We start from the raw sequence: 18497 nt of genomic DNA on the forward strand, positions 1-18497 counted from the left end.
CCAAGTTATATGTACATTTTAAAGGCCTTTATGTTTTTTTTCCTCTTCCCGGATTGTTTTTTTTCTGGAAAAGGGGATTGTGTCTTTTCTTGTCAGTCAACTGAATTGTTTTTCTCCATTTTGTCTTCTTGACACTCTTGATGCACACGAGAGGACCTAAGATAATATCTAACAGCTTGGGACACCTTAGGAAGAATGGAGGAGGTACTGCAGACCCCATTTTGGGAGGGAAAAAAAGGACTTCTGTTTCCCTCATGGAACCCCAAGAATTGAAAATAGATAGATCCCTCTCACATTTTTTACTTTTGGGGGTATTAGAAATTACTTCACATTATGAGAGATTTCATGTGTAATAACTAGGTGGGAAATACACTTTGGGGGATAGCTAATGGAAGTTATGGGGGGGACACTCAGCTTTTTCCACGTTTGGATCAGAGAAGCATGCTCCTGGCCACCTAGAAGGTATGAAAATGTCCCCATCCCCTACTGAGAGATAAGACTCCCATGGGAGATGGACTGATACCCATCCCTTTTTTGGGATCCAGGATCTGGTATAAAAATGGAACCCTTAATTTTGGGGGATCTGTTTCGCCTTGCACCTATACCTATTTATTAGGGTTAGAAACTGAATGCTTTAAAGGGAAACTTAGAAACTGGCAAATGAAAAATCTTACAACTACTGGATCTTCTTTTGTCTGTGTATTTATATGTGTTGTGTGTGTGTTATGTTTATACATATATATATATAAGTTCAGATTAATTGGTTTAAAAATAATAAGCACTTAAATATTGTTAAAAAAATTAAGACTATAATGCCTTTTAGTTCACGTGACTTAAGTAATCTTTGGGAAATAAAAACACAGCTTTAAGATTATTAGTAAAATAAAGACATTTGGTCTAAATTAGGCAGGTCAGATATTAGGTTTGATAAATGCTTTAAGGTCATAAACTGCTTCTTTGACTCTTGAAAATTGTTCAACTTAACTACTGTGGAGCCATTAGATATTAAGTAAGGCCTGGGGACATGTGGAGTTAGCCACATCCCCTAACTATACATGAAAGAGTCAGACATTATCTGCACTTCGGTCTGGTGCCCTAGGCTCCACACTTGGTACATAATTAAAATCATGTACTCACCAGGTTTTTCACCAAAAGTTAAGTTTCTAAGAGTTAACAGTGTAACATGTAATTGAGACTACTAGAGAAGCAGTTTTATATGCAAGGTATGTAAGGAAAATGAAATGTGCTCTTGAAAAAGGATTATAAGAAGGCATGGGAATGTGGATTTTTTTCTTTTTGCCTACTTTACAAGGTTAAGGGATTATTTTTTGTTTTGTTTTGTTTTGTTTTGTTTGAAACGGAGTCTCGCTCTGTCACCCAGGCTGGAGTGCAGTGGTGCAATCTCGGCTCACTGCAAGCTCCACCTCCCAGGTTCCCACCATTCTCCCTCCTCCGCTTCCCGGGTAGCTGGGACTACAGGCACCCGCCACCACACCCAGCTAATTTTGTTTTTGTATTTTTAGTAGAGACGGGGTTTCACCATGTTAGCCACTATGGTCTCGATCTCCTGACCTCATGATCCGCCCGCCTCGGCCTCCCAAAGTGCTGGGATTACAGGCGTGAGCCACTGCGCCCAGCCAAGGACTGTTTTAAGTTAGACGGGAAAAAGCCAAAGGTTTGAATAAGTTGTGGAAGGTCGGTGAAGAATTAATCTCGTAAAAGACATTCTGTGCATGAACATATTGGCTAAAGTTAAAAGTGTATTATTCCGTTTTTCCATAAATTGAACACTGGAATAAAAGCACAACAGGTTTTTCTTAAAGCACTGATCTGCTTTCTAACAACAACAACAAAAAAGGTATAAAGGGTTATATACAAGGTTTATAAGAATCTTATGATCAAACTAATTAAAATTGGATCGTTTCGTCCATAAGGTTTTATCAAGAACTGAGTTTGACATCAATAATGTACTAATGCAAAGATGAAAACTGGCTTTCTGTCTCAAACAGGATTTTCAAGTTATATTAAAAACAATAAAAGATTTGGCTGAGCGTGGTGCCTCATGCCTGTAATCCCAGCACTTTGGGATTTCCAGGTATAAAGAAGTATATAGAAATGTCTCACCTATTACTCTCTAGAGGTTTCCTAGGGCTATTAGGTTCAATTTCTCGTATTAGAAATGTCTTGCCTATCCTTTGGTCCCATCTGCTGGAGGCTCCTTGCACCCTTCTTGCACTTCGTCCACTCTGGCAGCTCCCCTGGAGGAGATCTAAGTCCCTCTTGGCACCGGCATGCTGGTACAAATCCCACGGCAGGATCCGCCCTAAGCCATATGAGGTGAGCACGGAATCACAGATAGGACCCACTCACTCCACACAGCAGTAGTGCTTAGTACCACTCACACAAGCAGCACCACAAGTAGGAGTGCTTGTGATCATTCACACGCACATTCAGCCCCCCAATATCGCAAGCAGCAAGGAAATACTTTGTCGCCTTTATGATGTGTCTTACCTTGCTCTGTGCACACAGTTACCTGGTTGCCGCAGTATGTGATGATCCTTTCCCCTAGGTCGCCAGCCAGTCTCTTTCTGCATTGCTGAGAGTCTGGTTTTATTCGTCACACCGGGTGGGTCCCCAGTCTGTCACTCTTAGGCTACCGCAACAAGGCAGTGGGACATGTCTCCCCACAAGAGGCAACCGGAGACCCGTTCTCCAGGGGAGACCACCAGATTGTTACAAACAAATGCTTGTTCCTCTGTGCCGAAAAGAAGAACTAGCGCTCAGATAAAGAATTTTCTCGGCTGGGCGCAGTGGCTCACACCTGTAATCCTAGCACTTTGGAAGGCTGAGGCGGGAGGATCACGAGGTCAGGAGATTGAGACCATCCTGGCCAACATGGTGAAACCCCGTCTCTACTAAAAATACAAAAATTAGCTGGACGTGATGGCATATGCCTGTAATCCCAGCTACTCAGGAGGCTGAGGTAGAAGAATTGCTTGAACCTGGGAGTCGGAGGTTGCAGTGAGCCAAGATCACACCACTGCACTCCAGCCTGATGACAGAGCAAGACTCTGTCTCAAAAACAAAAAAGAATTTTCTCAGCAAGGTAATTTTGTATCTATAGAAGGGTGCGACTCGCAGATGGAGCAATGGCAGGAATACACCTGAACAAGGGAGAGGAAGGGATTCTTATTCCTGACGCAGGTAGCCCCTACTGCTGTGTTGTTCCCCTATTGGCTAGGGTTGGACTGCACAGTCTAAGCTAATTCTGACTGGCTATTTTAAAGAGAACAGGCGTATGAGCCAGAGTGGCAGGGTGAGCAGTTTGGTGGGAAAGATGGTTATGGAACAGGTAACTAAAGGTGACTTAGGTCAGAGCAGGCAACCAGGGTGACTGAGGTCAAAGCAGGTGACCAGGATAAATCAGGACAGGGCAGGTGACCAGAGGAACAGATGTAAACTACTGATTAAAACTGGTGGAAAAGGCTATTTACTGAAACTACAAGGAAGTTAAACTTTAAAATGGAGGTCAAAGAACTGAACATACTGACAGACTGATTCTTTGAAGAGAAATTTAGAACTCACTGTATCCAACAGGGTTAACTTGATCTGATAATAAAATTAAAAGTACACTGCAATCTGTATAATAGCAGTCCCCAACCTTTTTGGCATCAAGGACCAGTTTTGTGGAAGACAATTTTTCCACAGACCAGGAAGGGGGAAGACTCGGCACATTACGTTTATTGTGCACTTTATTTCTATTATTATTACATTGTAATATATAATGAAATTATCGTACAACTCAACACAACGTAGGATCAGTAGAAGCCCTGATCTTGTTTTCCTGCAACTAGATGGTCCCATCTCGGCATGATGGGAGGCAAGGACAGATGATCAGGCATTAGATTTGCATAAGAGCACACAACCTAGATCCCTCGCATGCACAGTTCACAATAGAGTGTGTGCTCCTGTGAGAATCTAATGCACCCGGATTTGACAGGAGGTGGAGCTCAGGCTAATGCAAGCAATGGGGAGTGGCTGTAAATACAGATGAAGCTTTGCTCTCTCACCTCCTGCTGTGCAACCCAGTTCCTAACAGGTCATGGACCACTACACGTCTGTAGCTCGGGGTCTGGGGACCCCCGCTATATAACATTTGATGTGACCTAAAGAACCACTGTTATGCTATCAAAAAACACTTTTATTTGGCCAAAGCACTTTTTTCTCATGTCATAATTTTTTTATGATGTATGGAATTTAGCAATTTGCTTCTTGGAGATTCGGTAGGGGAAAGTGAATTGAAAATAGCTAATTAAACAAGGGAGGCCTAGGTTCCCGAATCAGGTCAGACATTTTTTCAAAGAACAGTAAAAATCAGTTCTAAAAGCTGAGGAAGCACTTCACTGACAGACTCTCCTCTCATCTAAATTTCTCTCTTCATCTTACTCTAGATACCTCCTCATTGTTCAAGTAATCCAAACATTCCTGTTACTCGAGCAGTCCTCCCACCTAACCAGGGGTTTTGTTTCATATCACTTCAGTTATGCAAAATATTTATTTGCACATCAACACCAAAAATATCCCTGATGCTGCTTGGTATACTCAAATTCAACTATTCCTTGTCTTTGGATGTATTAATACAAAATAACTGAGTTCACACAAACAAATCATACTTCCAAAATAAAGTCATTTTCTCATGTTGCTAAGGAAAAATATAATCCAACAGCTAAACAATAAACTCATAAAACATGAGCTCAGGAAGAGCTAAGATATTATAAAATCCCTAGTTACATGCTCTGCTGGTGGCACAGGAACAGATACATACACACAGAGTCACACAATCACATGGGTAAGTGTCACCACCTGGCTTCCTATCCTCAATCCAGCACCATCAGCTCCTCTACCACCCTGTCATGGTGCAGGGAGAGAAGGTGGTTTGGAAATAAGAGCCCTCCCATGCCAACAGCAAGAGTGTACACAAGCAAGCACCAAGCCCTGGTGATTCTGGAAGCTCTGAGACTGAGTGGACACAATGAGGGTGGCCTTTGTGCTAATTAGAAAAAGACACCCCTCTGCCAAGGTGGGAGGAACCCAGTCTCACTGAGCCAGTACTAGATAAAGGTGATGTCTTTGTGAAACATAGAAAAATCACCCCTTCCTCTGGGTAGGTTTACTCCAAGCCAGAAAGCATGGCTTGATGAGCAAGATCAAGTCTGTATTTCAGCCCCACATTCCCCACTCTTCCAGCTGCCCTGTGCAGAAACAACCCACACAACCCTGTGCAGCAGCCCTGGATATGGGTAGAGTGGAGAGAGGTGTTTGCAGCTTTATCCTGCCTGTAGCAGGTAGAGCAATGATTTCCCGTCAATGAGGTCAACCATTTTTTCCACTGAGAGAGACAGTCAGGTATCACAGTTCCAACACACACAAAAAAAGCTCAGTTTCAGTCAGCTTATACATAAAAGAGAAAATCTGTAGAAAAGGCAGTTTTAGAAATGTTTCTATAGACCACATAAAAATGTGCTGGTTATATAAAAATCAAAGACATCCAATGTTTAAAGTTTTCTTTTTTTATTACTTTGATTGGATATTTGGTCTCCCATCCGAGTAGTAACCAGGCCCGACCCTGATTAGCTTCCAAGATCAGACAAGATCAGGCACGTTCAGGGTGGTATGGCCATAGACTTGCTTGGGCATTTGGATACAAAGGTTTCAATAAAATGTCTATTTTAACTCTTTCTGAGAGTCAAACCACTTAATCCTCTGTTTTATATGACCAAATATTCTAAATCTGTCACTTGAAATAGCATACTCATGATTAAAAGCAAATTACCTTTTATACCACCAAATGATCCATAGGTCATATTGCAGGCTGTTCTCTGAAGATTATGTTCATACATCAATTTCATCTGATATTGGTTCCCATGTTCCACATTACCCAAAGTTCCTAAGGAAAAGAAAAAGGATTACTTTGTATTTGTGTACACTAAAAAGCTTAATTTGTTCTCATCCACTACTCCAATTCTAAGTAATTCAATTTTAGGGAAATTATAATGGCAAAGCACTAAAATATTATGTATTATGAAAAATTAGCATACTGATGACACAGAAAGCCAGTACAGTTAAAACAATTTACATCTCAGCTAAACTACACCATAAGACAAAATACTACCCTGGAGGACATTTTATATTCTATTTTTATTAGACAGATTATATCTGAGTAAAGTGTAATTATTTAAATTACAACAAAACCCTCTAATTTCAGCTCTGAAATAAATAAGTTATCTGCATTTATAAACACTAACAGAGCAAAGAAATGACTCAAAGTGTCTAAGAAAAAAAAATCCCCAATACTTTCAAGCAATTAATGTTCCTGCCCCAACTCTCAAAATACTCAAGCCCCTAATTATATTCCAATTAACTGAGAAATTTTCTAAGCTTCCCTCAAGAAGTAAATAGGAAATTTTTTTTCTTCTTCTTCTTTTTTTGAGATGGAGTCTCATACTGTCACCCAGGCTGGAGTGCAGTGGTGCGATCTCCGCTCACTGCAAGCTCCACCTGCCTGGTTCACGCCATTCTCCTGGCTCAGCCTCCCAAACAGCTGGGACTACAGGTGCCTGCCACAACAACTGGCTAATTTTTTGTATTTTTAGTAGAGACGGGGTTTCAACGTGTTAGCCAGGATGGTCTCGACCTCCTGACCTTGTGATCCGCCTGCCTCAGCCTCCCAAAGTGCTGGGATTACAGGCGTGAGCCATCACACCTGGCCAGAAAATGTTTTTATTTGAAGTCTGCCAAGAAGAATCTCCTTCCAAACACAGAAAAATACTCTGCATTTAATAGACTGCATGTGCTTCCTTTCTAGTTCTTTCCAAATGAGAAAAGAGTATTTGTCTGTATTTTATAGATATAGAGCAAGAATATTATGATTAAAAGATGTGTTAGAAAGCAAAAGGATTCAGAAAGCAACTTTCTCCATAAAGAATCATCATTCGTTAATCCAAAATGTAAAAGTTAAGGAAAAGTTTAAATTATCATAAAGCAAATGCAATAGTCCTCAAACTGGGTAGTACTCAATCACTAAAAACATCTAAATATATATGTATGTGTACTTATTTATTTATAAATTTATATAGGAGCATTTATTTGTTTTGGGTTTGTTTATCCAGAAGAATTTACCAACATACACTGAGATTGTAAGAATATATTTTTACTTCCATTTCAGAATAGAAGCACCCTAAGTTCAAACAAAATTTACAGAAATTTCCCCAAAATTACACAGTACTCAAGGTAGAGAACTGAGTATTCAAACCAGACCTTTAGAACCTAAACCAAATCTTTAGAACCAGGCACTATGTATTGTATCCTGCTGCCCAGTTGTCCACCATTTAACAACTTTCAGGGAATGTGGTCCTCGCACTCTGTAAAGATTTTACTCTCCATGGATCCTGTCAATGACAATTTCCCCAAAGAAAACAGTTTCAAGAATATGTCTTTTCCACTGCAGGGTACCAGAATATGCCACCTCAAACAGGACTCTTTGGCATATGGATTATTTTGAGCTAAAGGTCATAGGGAACTAGCCAGAAAAGCTCTATAAACAGGTCATCATTTAAAAAAGAAATCTCCATTTATTAAAAAAAAGTCTCCCCCACCTGTATCAGGAAGAGGCGTACCCTTAGCTCTTTTCAGTGGAGAAGGCCTCAACTTAAATCACCGTAACAAACTTTACTAAGCAACCCCTGTTTACCACACTTTTTCTGGTCACCTTCCCATAATTTGCCTTCTGTGTAAAGAAGCCCAAAACCCATTTTCTTTCATTTCACCTAAAATGCTATGTTAGCCCAAGGTCCAACTACCCTTTTGAGTCACTCATTGTGGAATACTCCCATGTGTACATGAGCAATGCATATGTTAATAAATTTCTGCTTGTTTTTCCTCTTGCTAATTAGTCTTTGGCCAGTCTAATTTATAAAGCCCCAGCTGGAGAGCCTAATATGAGTAAAGATTTTTTTTTCCCTCCCTTTTGCCTTTCTCAGCCTGGCCAATCATAGTAGCTGACATTCAGCCAATCACAGGCAGCCAAGTGATGAGACCATGTTCAAGCAAAGTAAATGCTGAGCTGCCAGGAATTAAGCTGTTTCTGTACCTCACTTGCATTGTCTATCCATAAATGTTGCCTGCTCATGTTGAAGAACAGAGCACTCTGAACCTCCTCTGGTGGTTGTGAGGGCTGCCCAACACCTGAGGTATATTCTTTGCTCAATTAAAGTCCGTTAAATTTAAATTGCCTTAAGTTTGTCTTTTAATACTCAAAAGAAGAAAAATCATCATTGGAGGATTTCTTGAAGGAGAATCATTTCTATTCAGTTCCATGTTCCATGCCCCCTACAAGTGGTTAATTAACAGTAGTTTTTTGTTTTGTTTTGTTTTGTTTTGTTTTTTGGAGACAGAGTCTCACTCTGTTGCCCAGGATGGAGTTCAGTTGCTCTATTTCCACACACTGCACTCTGACTGCTGGGTTCAAGCGATTCTCCTGTCTCAGCCTCCCGAGTAGCTGGGATTACAGGCACCCGCCACCACACCCGGCTAATTTGTGTATTTTTAGTAGAGACAAGGGTTCCCCATGTTGGCCAGGCTGGTCTCAAACTCCTAACCTCAGGTGATCCACCCACCTCGGCCTCCCAAAGTGCTGGGATTATAGGCGTGAGCCACCACGCCCGGCCAACAATAGGTTTTATACACCAATAGAATAAGAAACAAAGATAAAGGCTTAAATTTGCCTGCTGACCTTGATGGAGGATGAAGGCTTTCTGGATTCTAAATGGTAGTAAAATCAGTGAGGTGCCAGGAAGCTGAGGAGGAAGCACAACCAAACCAGCCACACGGGTGAGGGAAACACATACGGTATTAACCTGAAGAGAGTTCTAGCCTCCAAGGAACCAGAAAAAGCAGCTCCAGGAGTCACCTGGTTTATCCCTACAGAAATTGCAAATTCATTCTGAACTGTTAAATCAAGGTTAGCCTAAAGCTGCCTCCTTACATATTTTAAGTTCAGCCTAAAAGTTTCATCTGTACATAGTGAACTATAACATTAATGGAGGTGTAAACAGACTGTAACCTTCCCTTGTGCCAATCATCGAGTTTTGGTCAAAGGTGGCCAACTGATCAAATTGTGTTCAAATGGGTTGAACGCTGAGTTGTAACCAATTTAGCTGTTTCTGTACCTCATTCCATTTTCTGTACATCTCTTTCATTTTTCTGTCTATAAATCTTCTACTACATGGCTGCACTGGAGTCTCTCTGAGCCTACTCTGGCTCAAGAGGCTGCCCAACTCACAGATTGTTCTTTGTTCAATTAAATGCTGTTAAATTTAATTTGGCTAAGGTTTTTCTTTTAACAGATGGTGTCAGAAGTGGGATCCAAAGTAGAGCTTCTAACAACCCCCACGAGAGCTGAGTGACCAAGCGAGGTACCCACTAGGCCTATTGTGCCCATTGCTCTCTCACAGCAACTGGGGATCATGGTAAGTTCTCTCTCAGATTCAGAAGCTCCACATATTTGTGTTTTGAGCTCTCCAAGTTGCTTTGAGCAAATTTCTGATCCAGACTGGGTTTGGAAGTCATGGCAGAAACTGGACTGGGTCTAGGATCAGACTGAATCCAGTAATTATCTTGTATCCAGTTGGGGGCTTCTTATATCTGACTAGGTCAAAAAGAAACTGGTAGTAAATGGAAATATTGCAGGGCGTATAAACTTTGGCTTTTGGAAATTTGCAGAAATTTCTGTGTTCTACTCCCTTTGTTTCATTTTTCTTGCACAATTAGGTAGGGAAAAGTCATTGGCTAGGTTGACCAAGGAGGTCTGAGAGCCAAAGCCAATATTTGAGGTAAAAATGGGAACTTTAGTTTCTGAAGAACTGAGTACCTTCCAGCTTACATGTGCATAAGTATTAGGCCCCAGCAGCAGCAAAGTCTTACAGAAATGGCAAAATCTTACTAAAGATAAGTTACAAATGTGGAGTGTTCCAAATGAACAACACTGCACCAAAGATGTACATTTGAAAATGAAGATACCCCAAAGAGTCTCATCTAGGGATGCCTATTGACCTGCAGAAGCTTCTAAAATTTTTCAATTTTTTTTCTTTTTTGAGATGGACTCTCACTCCATTTTTGTATTTTTAGTAGAGATGGGGTTTCACCATGTTAGCCAGGATGGTCTCAACCTCCTGACCTTGTGATCTGCCCCCCTCAGCCTCCCAAAGTTCTGGGATTACAGGCGTGAGCCCCCGAGCCGGCCAAATTTTTCAATATTTTTATTAAAAGACTCTTTATTAAAGGTAAATAAAAAGCTTAAGCAACTAATTGATAAGAAAAATTAAATGTGCTAATCTTTTGGCTTAGTTACTATCCTGACCCAAAGGTGAAAAGAAAGCTATCCTAGATAAAGTGTTCATAAAAGGCATGCCCTCAGGCAAAATAGGCTTGCTTCTTTTTCAGATGCAACCAGGCTGAGTCCAGGCATAGAGGATACTTTCTTCACCCTATTCCTTAATGGGCTCCACTCTTAACTCAGTAATTTTAGCTAACAAACAGTAGCTAAATTAAGAACACCTATTGAACTAAAATATGACTTCCTGGAATTTAATTGGCTATCTTGAAACTCTTCTATAAAAGAAATTTACATCTATTAAGGAAACCACCATTTTTAAGGACGTCTGCCTGTGTATATTAGAAACTCTTACCATTGTTTTAAATTGGCATAAGTCATATCTTTGATTAAGGTGTCTTTCTGGCCATCTTGTCTTAACTGAATTTTTATGGGAGCACCGTTTTTTCCTTGGTTTGAACAAATGATGATACAATATTTAGGCCTAAAATCTTAGCTATGTACTTACGGAATACAATCTTTGTTGTCTGGCCTAAGAGTTGTTATTTTAGAAATGCAAATTTGTTGCCTGGTTAACAATTGCTTAGGGCAATGAAACAAGTAACTGGAAGATTAATAGACCAAATAGGGAAAAGAAAAACTATTTAAAAGCCGGCAAATGAAAATCTTTCATGTCCATGTGTGTTATGCATCTGTGATAATATTTGGTAAATAAAGCTAATTCTAAAATTGTTGCTAAAATAGGAATGGCTTCAAAATTATCAGTTAAATATAACAAGATATTTGTTTGACTGTGAGCTGTTTTTGGTTTAGAGCCTCTGGATTTGGGGGTCTGCGTATACGGACATGACGAGGTCAAGAGGCATGTTCTTTTTTTTTATTTAGAGAGAGTCTTCCTCTGTCACCCAGCCTGGAGTGCAGTGGTGCGATCTCGGCTCACTGCAAGCTCCGCCTCCTGGGTTCAAGCCATTCTCCTGCCTCAGCCTCCCGAGTAGCTGGGACTACAGGTGCCCACCACCACGCCCAGCTAATTTTTTGTATTTTTTAGTAGAGACAAGGTTTCATGGTGTTAGCCAGGAAGGTCTCGATCTCCTGACTTCATGATTCGCCTACCTCGGCCTCCCAAAGTGCTGGGATTACAGGTGTGAGCACCATGCTCAGCCTAGAGGCATGTTCTTAGTGCCTAGACCACCAGCTACAAGCCAGAACCAAGCCCAAAATGCTCCCTTCTCCCCTACTTTCCTGCTTGCCTACTGGCTATTTGGGGAGGGGTTGAATCCTCCAGATACACTCTTCACAACTCTGTCTTCTGTTCTGACCTCTGCACCTGGTATGTCAGGACTCAGAGAGGCCTTGACCTTCATAGGCCTCCTGAGTAACACAAGGCTACCTGGCACCCAGAATGACTAAGGGAAAATATTAAGGAGGGTACCTGTGTCACACTTTCAAAATTCTTTTCAGTAATTTAAAATCTTCAGGTCATGTTACGTTAAATTAAGTAATAATCATAAAATGTCTGAGTCATTTGTAAGTTAAAATATTGAAATATTAATTATTAAACATTAGTTTGTCTATATACGTTGACATTATGTTTATATGATACAGAAAAACTACATATATTTAGATCTGTTGAAAAACAATAATTTGAAGAACAATCTTTCTAAAAAGATATAAAAATAGTTTTTATCTACAAATACTGATATAAAATTAGTTCAAAATTATTTTCTAGGGTTTTCATCAGAAATTAAGGTTACTAAGAGTTAAAATTTTAGACAGATTTGATAAATTTATTTATGAGATTTTATTAAAATTAGCTTTAGTATTTATAATACACTAACAAAAAAGTAAAATTTGATTTATCCTTTGAACAAAAATTTTGTGCAGCATTTTCATTCATGCGTTGAGTAAACTGCAAAAAGGAAAAAAAAAAAAGGAGGAGAAAGAAGAGACGGGTTCATCATGCTGTCTTAGGTCTTATAATTGAAAGACTGAGTCTCCTCTATCAAAGAGTACAGGTTTATTCTTTTAAAAAAAAAAAAGAGTCTTGTAAATATCACTTTGGCTAAATGAATGACCATTATTTTATGGTGACCTGTGATCCAATCTTAGTCAAGTGTAATAAAACCTTTGACAATTTGACGGGCTTCCCAAAATCAAATTTCAGGTCAAAATTAAGTCTCTTTCAACATCTGGGATGCTACAGAGGGCACCTGAAGCAGCCAAAAGAGAGATAAACAGGATTATTTGAAAGGTTAAATTACACGGGAAGCACTGTCAAACAAGAAATGATCTTTAATCTTCAAGTTATATTTTAATGAATATGTTACTAACATATGTTCCAAAATTATATGGGATTTCTAAAATTTTAGTATGTCTGGGCATATGCTATCAGTCACATTTATGGCTATTATATTAAGTTATTGTAGGCCATATAAACGACAAAATTTCCTTGTCAATTATGTCTTTAACTATAATCATTGAAAGTTATTTCCAGAGTTAATTGCTTAATTTTAATGCAGTTACTGAAAACTTTACAAGCACCTAAAATCCTAGAGTATCGTATCTTTAAGGAGGTGCATGAAAGGATAGAAAGGACCCCGACGAGCACTCTTGAATATGGGTTTCTGGTAACTTTAGGATCATATCATTTGGATGGGGTAAGAACTCCCAGAACTTAAGGCTGAGCGCAGTGGCTCACGCTTGTACTCCCAGCACTTTGGGAGGCCGAGGCAGGTGGATCACGAGGTCAGGAGTTTGAGACCAGCCTGGCCAACACAGTGAACCCCATCTCTTCTAAAAATACAAAAATTAGCTGGACATGGTGGCAGGCACCTGTAATCCCAGCTACCCAGGAGGCTGAGGCAGGAGAGTCGCTTGAACCTGGGAGACAGAGGTTGCACTGAGCTGAGATCATGCCACTGCACTCCAGCCTGGGCAACAGAGCTAGACTACAACTCAAAAAAAAAAAAAGAATTCCCAGAATTTTAATGAACAGACTGACTAGTTTATAAAACTGCAAACCCAAGCAGGACAAAAAGATTCAACACTAAGAAAATATTTTGCCAGATTTTCATTCTAAACCAGACAGTACTGAAATTGTTTATATATATGCAATGTGAACGAACTCCATGATCCAAGTTAAATTACCTAGAACTTTCAGTTATCGGAGGTGTAAATCTAAACTGGAGAAACAACTGTTATTTAAGAGGACATTAAGTCCAACATTAAGCATGGAGTCATGGAGAACCTGGACAGCCACCTTGTGCTTCCTGAGTCCTTAAAGTTTTTGTCATTAAAAGCTCTGCATTCTATGACTCATCATGGAAGAGAAAAAATTATCCAAATTACAAAATGTATTAATTGGAAGATGGCTGAATAGGAACAGCTCCGATCTGCAGCTCCCAGTGTGAGAGATGCAGAAGACGGGTGATTTCTGCATTTCCAAGTGAGCTACCTGGGTCATCTCACTGGGACTGGTTGGACAGTGGGTACAGCCCATGGAGGGCAAGCCGAAGTGGGGGCGGGATGGGGGGCGCATCACCTCACCTGGGAAGCGCAAGGGGTTGGGGGATTTCCCTTTCCTAGCCAAGGGAAGCCAGGACAGATTGTACGTGGAAAAATGGGACACTCCCGCCCAAATACTGCCCTTTTCCAATGGTCTCAGCAAACGGCACACCAGGAGATTATATCCCACGCCTGGCTAGCTGGGTCCCATTCCCACAGAGCCTTGCTCACTACTAGTGCAGCAGTCTGAGATCAACCTGCAAGGTAGCAGTCTGACAAGGGGAGGGGCGTCAGCCATTGCTGAGGTTTAAGTAGGTAAACAAGGCGGCCAAGGGAAGCTTGAACTGGGTGGAGCCCACTGCAGCTCAGCAAGGCCTGCTGCCTCTGTAGACTCCACCTCCGGGGGCAGGGCATAGCTGAACAAAAGGCAGCAGAAACTTCTGCAGACTTAAAAGTCCTTGTCTGACAGCTCTAAAGAGAGCAGTGGTTCTCCCAGCATGGTGTTTGGGCTCTGAAAACAGATAGACTGCCTCCTCAAGACTGCTACTCTCCGAGTAGCCTAACTGGGAGACACCTCCCAGGAAGGGCCGACTGACACCTCATACAGGCAGGTGCCCCTCTGGGATGAAGCTTCCAGGGGAAGGATCAGGCAGCAATATTTGGTGTTCTGTGATATTTGCTGTTCTGCAACCTCTGCTGGTGATACCCAGGCAAACAGGATCTGGAGTGGACCTCCAGCATACTCCAACAGATCTGCAGCTGAGGGACCTGACTGTTAGGAGGAAAACTAACAATCAGAAAGGAACAGCATCAACATCAACAACAACAACAAAAAACCCATCTGTAGGTCACCAACATCAAAGACGTTGATGGTAGATAAAACCACAAAGATGGGGAGAAACCAGAGCAGAAAAGCTGAAAATTCTAAAAACCAGAGTGCCTCTTCTCCTCCAAAGAATTGCAGCTACTCACCAGCAATGGAACCAAGCTTGGCAGAGAATGAGTTTGACGAGATGAAAGAAGTAGGCTTCAGAAGGTAGGTAATAACAAACTTCTCGGAGGTAAAGGAGGATATTCAAACCCATGGCAAGGAAGCTAAAAACCTTGAAAAAAGATTAGATGAATAGCTAACTAGAATTAACAGTGTAGAAAAGACCTTAAATGACCTGATGGAGCTGAAAACCATGGCACAAGAACTACCTGATGCGTGCACAAGCTTCAATAGCTGATTCGATCAAGTGGAAGAAAGGGCATCAGTGATTGAAGATCAAATTAATGAAATAAAGTGAGAAGATAAGTTTAGATTAAAAGGAGTAAAAAGAAACGAACAAAGTCTCCAAGAAATATGGGACTATGTGAAAAGCTCAAATCTATGTCTGACTGGTGCACCTGAAAGTGACAGGGAGAATGGAACCAAGTTGGAAAACACTCTGCAGGATGTTATCCAGGAGAACTTCCCCAACCTAGCAAGGCAGGCCAACATTCAAATTCAGGAAATAGAGAATACCACAAAGATACTCCTCGAGAAGAGCAACTCCAAGACACATAATTGTCAGATTCACCAAGGTTGAAATGAAAGAAAAAATGTTAAGGGCAGCCAGAGAGAAAGGTCAGGTTACCCACAAAGGGAAGCCCATCAGACTAACAGCAGATCTCTCAGCAGAAACTCTACAAGCCAGAAGAGAGTGGGGGCCAATATTCAACATTCTTAAAGAAAAGAATTTTCAACCCAGAATCTCATATCCAGCCAAATTAAGCTTCACGAGTAAAGGAGAAATAAGATCCTTTACAGACAAGCAAATGCTGAGCGATTTTGTCACCACCAGGCCTGCCTTAAAAGAGTTCCCGAAGGAACCACTAAACATAGAAAGGAACAACAACTATCAGCCACTGCAAAAACATGCCAATTTGTAAAGACCATCAAAGCTAGGAAGAAACTGCATCAATTAACGAGCAAAATAACCAACTAACATCACGACATGATTAAATTCACACATAACAATATTAACCTTAAATGTAAGTGGCCTAAATGACCCAATTAAAAGACACAGACTGGCAAATTGGATAAAGCGTCCAGACCTATCAGTGTGCTGTATTCAGGAGACCCATCTCACATGCAGAGACACACATAGGCTCAAAATAAAGGGATGGAGGAAGATCTACCAAACAAATGGAAAGCAAAAAAAAAGCAGGGGTTGCAATCCTAGTCTCTGATAAAACAGACTTTAAATCAACAAAGATCAAAGGAGACAAAGAAGGCCATTACATAATGGTAAAGGGATCAATTCAACAAGAAGAGCTAACTATGCTAAATATACATGCACACAATACAGGAGCACCCAGATTCATAAAGCAAGTTCTTAGAGACCTACACACAGACTTAGACTCCCAGACCATCATAATGTGAGACTTTAACACCCTACTATCAATATTAGACAGATCAACAAGACAGAAGATTAACAAGGATATCCAGGACTTCAACTCAGCTGTGCACCAAGTGTACCTAATAGACATCTAAAGAACTCTCCACCCCAAATCAACAGAAAATACATTCTTCTCAGCACCACATCACACCTATCCAAAAATTGACCACATAATTGGAAGTAAAACACTCCTCAGCAAATGCAAAAGAACAGAAATCATAACAAACTGTCTCTCAGACCACAGTACAATCCAATTAGAACTCAGGATTAAGAAACTCACTCAAAACTGCACAACTACATGGAAACTGAACAATATGCTCCTGAATGACTACTGGGTACATAACAAAATGAAGGCAGAAATAAAGATGCTCTTTGAAACCAATGAGAACAAAGACACAACATACCAGAATCTCTGGGACACATTTAAAGTAGTGTGTAGAAGGAAATTTATAGCACTAAATGCCCACAAGAGAAAGCAGGAAAGATCTAAAATAGACACCCTAACATCACAATTAAAAGAACTAGAGAAGCAAGAGCAAACATATTCAAAAGCTAACAGAAGGCAAGAAATAACTAAGATCAGAGTAGAACTGAAAGAGATAGAGACACAAAAAATCCTTCAAAAAAATCAAAAGAGCAAACATATTCAAAAGCTAACAGAAGGCAAGAAATAACTAAGATCAGAGTAGAACTGAAAGAGATAGAGACACAAAAAATCCTTCAAAAAAATCAATGAATCCAGGAGCTGGTTTTTTGAAAAGATCAACAAAATTGATAGACCACTAGCAAGACTGATAAAGAAGAAAAGACAGAAGAATCAAATAGATGCAACAAAAAATTATAAGGGGGATATCACCACCAATCCCACAGAAATACAAGCTACCATCAGAGAATACTATAAACACCTCTATGCAAATAAACCAGAAAATCTAGAAGAAACTGATAAATTCCTGGACACATACACCCTCCCAAGACTAAACCAGGAAGAAGTTGAATCTCTGAATAGACCAATACAGGTTCTGAAATTGAGACAATAATTAAGAGCCTACCAACCAAAAAACGTCCAGGACCAGATGGATTCATAGCTGAATTCTATAATAGGTACAAAGAGGAGCTGGTACCATACCTTCTGAAACTATTCCAACCAACAGAAAAAGAAGGAATCCTCCCTAACTCATTTTATGAGGCAAGTATCATCCTGATACCAAAGCCTGGCAGAGACACAAAAACAAAAAAAAAAAATTTAGACCAATATTCCTTATGAACATCGACACAAAAATCCTCAATAAAATACCAGCAAACCGAATCCAGCAGCACATCAAAAAGGTCATCCACCACGATCAAGTCGACTTTCATCCCTGGGATGCAAGGCTGGTTCAATATACGCAAATCAATAAACATAAATCCATCATATAAACAGAACCAATGACAAAAACCACGTAATTATCTCAATAGATGCAGAAAAGCCCTCTACAAAATTCAACAGCCCATTATGCTAATAATAAACTTATAAACTTCATGCTCAAATAAACTAGGTATTGATGGAACGTGTCTCAAAATAGTAAGAGCTACTTATGAAAAACCCACAGCCAATGTCATACTGAACGGGCAAAACCTGGAAGCATTCCCTTTGAAAATTGATTGGCACAAGACAGGGATGCCCTATTCAACATAGTGTTGGAAGTTCTGGCCAGAGCAATCAGGCAGGAGAAAGAAATAAAGGGTATTCAATTAGGAAAAGAGGAAATAAAATTGTCCCTGTTTACAGCTGACATGATTGTATATTTAGAAAACCCTGGGCGACATAGCGAGACTCCGTCTCAAAAAAAAAAAAGAAAACCCCATCGTCTCAGCCCAAAATCTCCTTACCATGATAAGCAACTTCAGCAAAGTCTCAGGATACAAAGTCAATGTGCAAAAATCACAAGCATTCCTATACACCAATAACAGACAGAGAGCCAAATCATGAGTGAACTCCCATTCACAATTGCTTCAAAGAGAACAAAATACCTAGGAATCCAACTTACAAGGGATGTGAAGGACCTCTTCAAGGAGAACTACAAACCACTGCTCAATGAAATACAAGAAGACACAAACAAATGGAAGAACATTCCATGCTCATGGATAGGAAGAATCAATATAGTCAAAATGGTCACATTGCCCAAGGTAATTTATAGATT

At 40.2% G+C, this 18497-nt stretch overlaps 1 protein-coding gene across 4 annotated transcripts in view; it reads right to left on the minus strand.

Annotated features, from left to right (window-relative positions):
- Positions 1–18497, minus strand: part of BBS9 (Bardet-Biedl syndrome 9) — a 493002-nt gene that overhangs the window by 441567 nt on the left and 32938 nt on the right. For all 4 annotated transcript variants that reach the window (XM_028845874.2, XM_077996944.1, XM_015133745.3 and 1 more), the window contains one exon: positions 5834–5947. In XM_028845874.2, the coding sequence (XP_028701707.1) occupies positions 5834–5947 (114 nt within the window). The remainder of the gene's footprint in view (positions 1–5833; positions 5948–18497) is intronic.

The sequence above is a fragment of the Macaca mulatta genome, chromosome 3 (assembly GCF_049350105.2).
Source record: "Macaca mulatta isolate MMU2019108-1 chromosome 3, T2T-MMU8v2.0, whole genome shotgun sequence".
Taxonomy (NCBI): Eukaryota; Metazoa; Chordata; class Mammalia; order Primates; family Cercopithecidae; genus Macaca; species Macaca mulatta.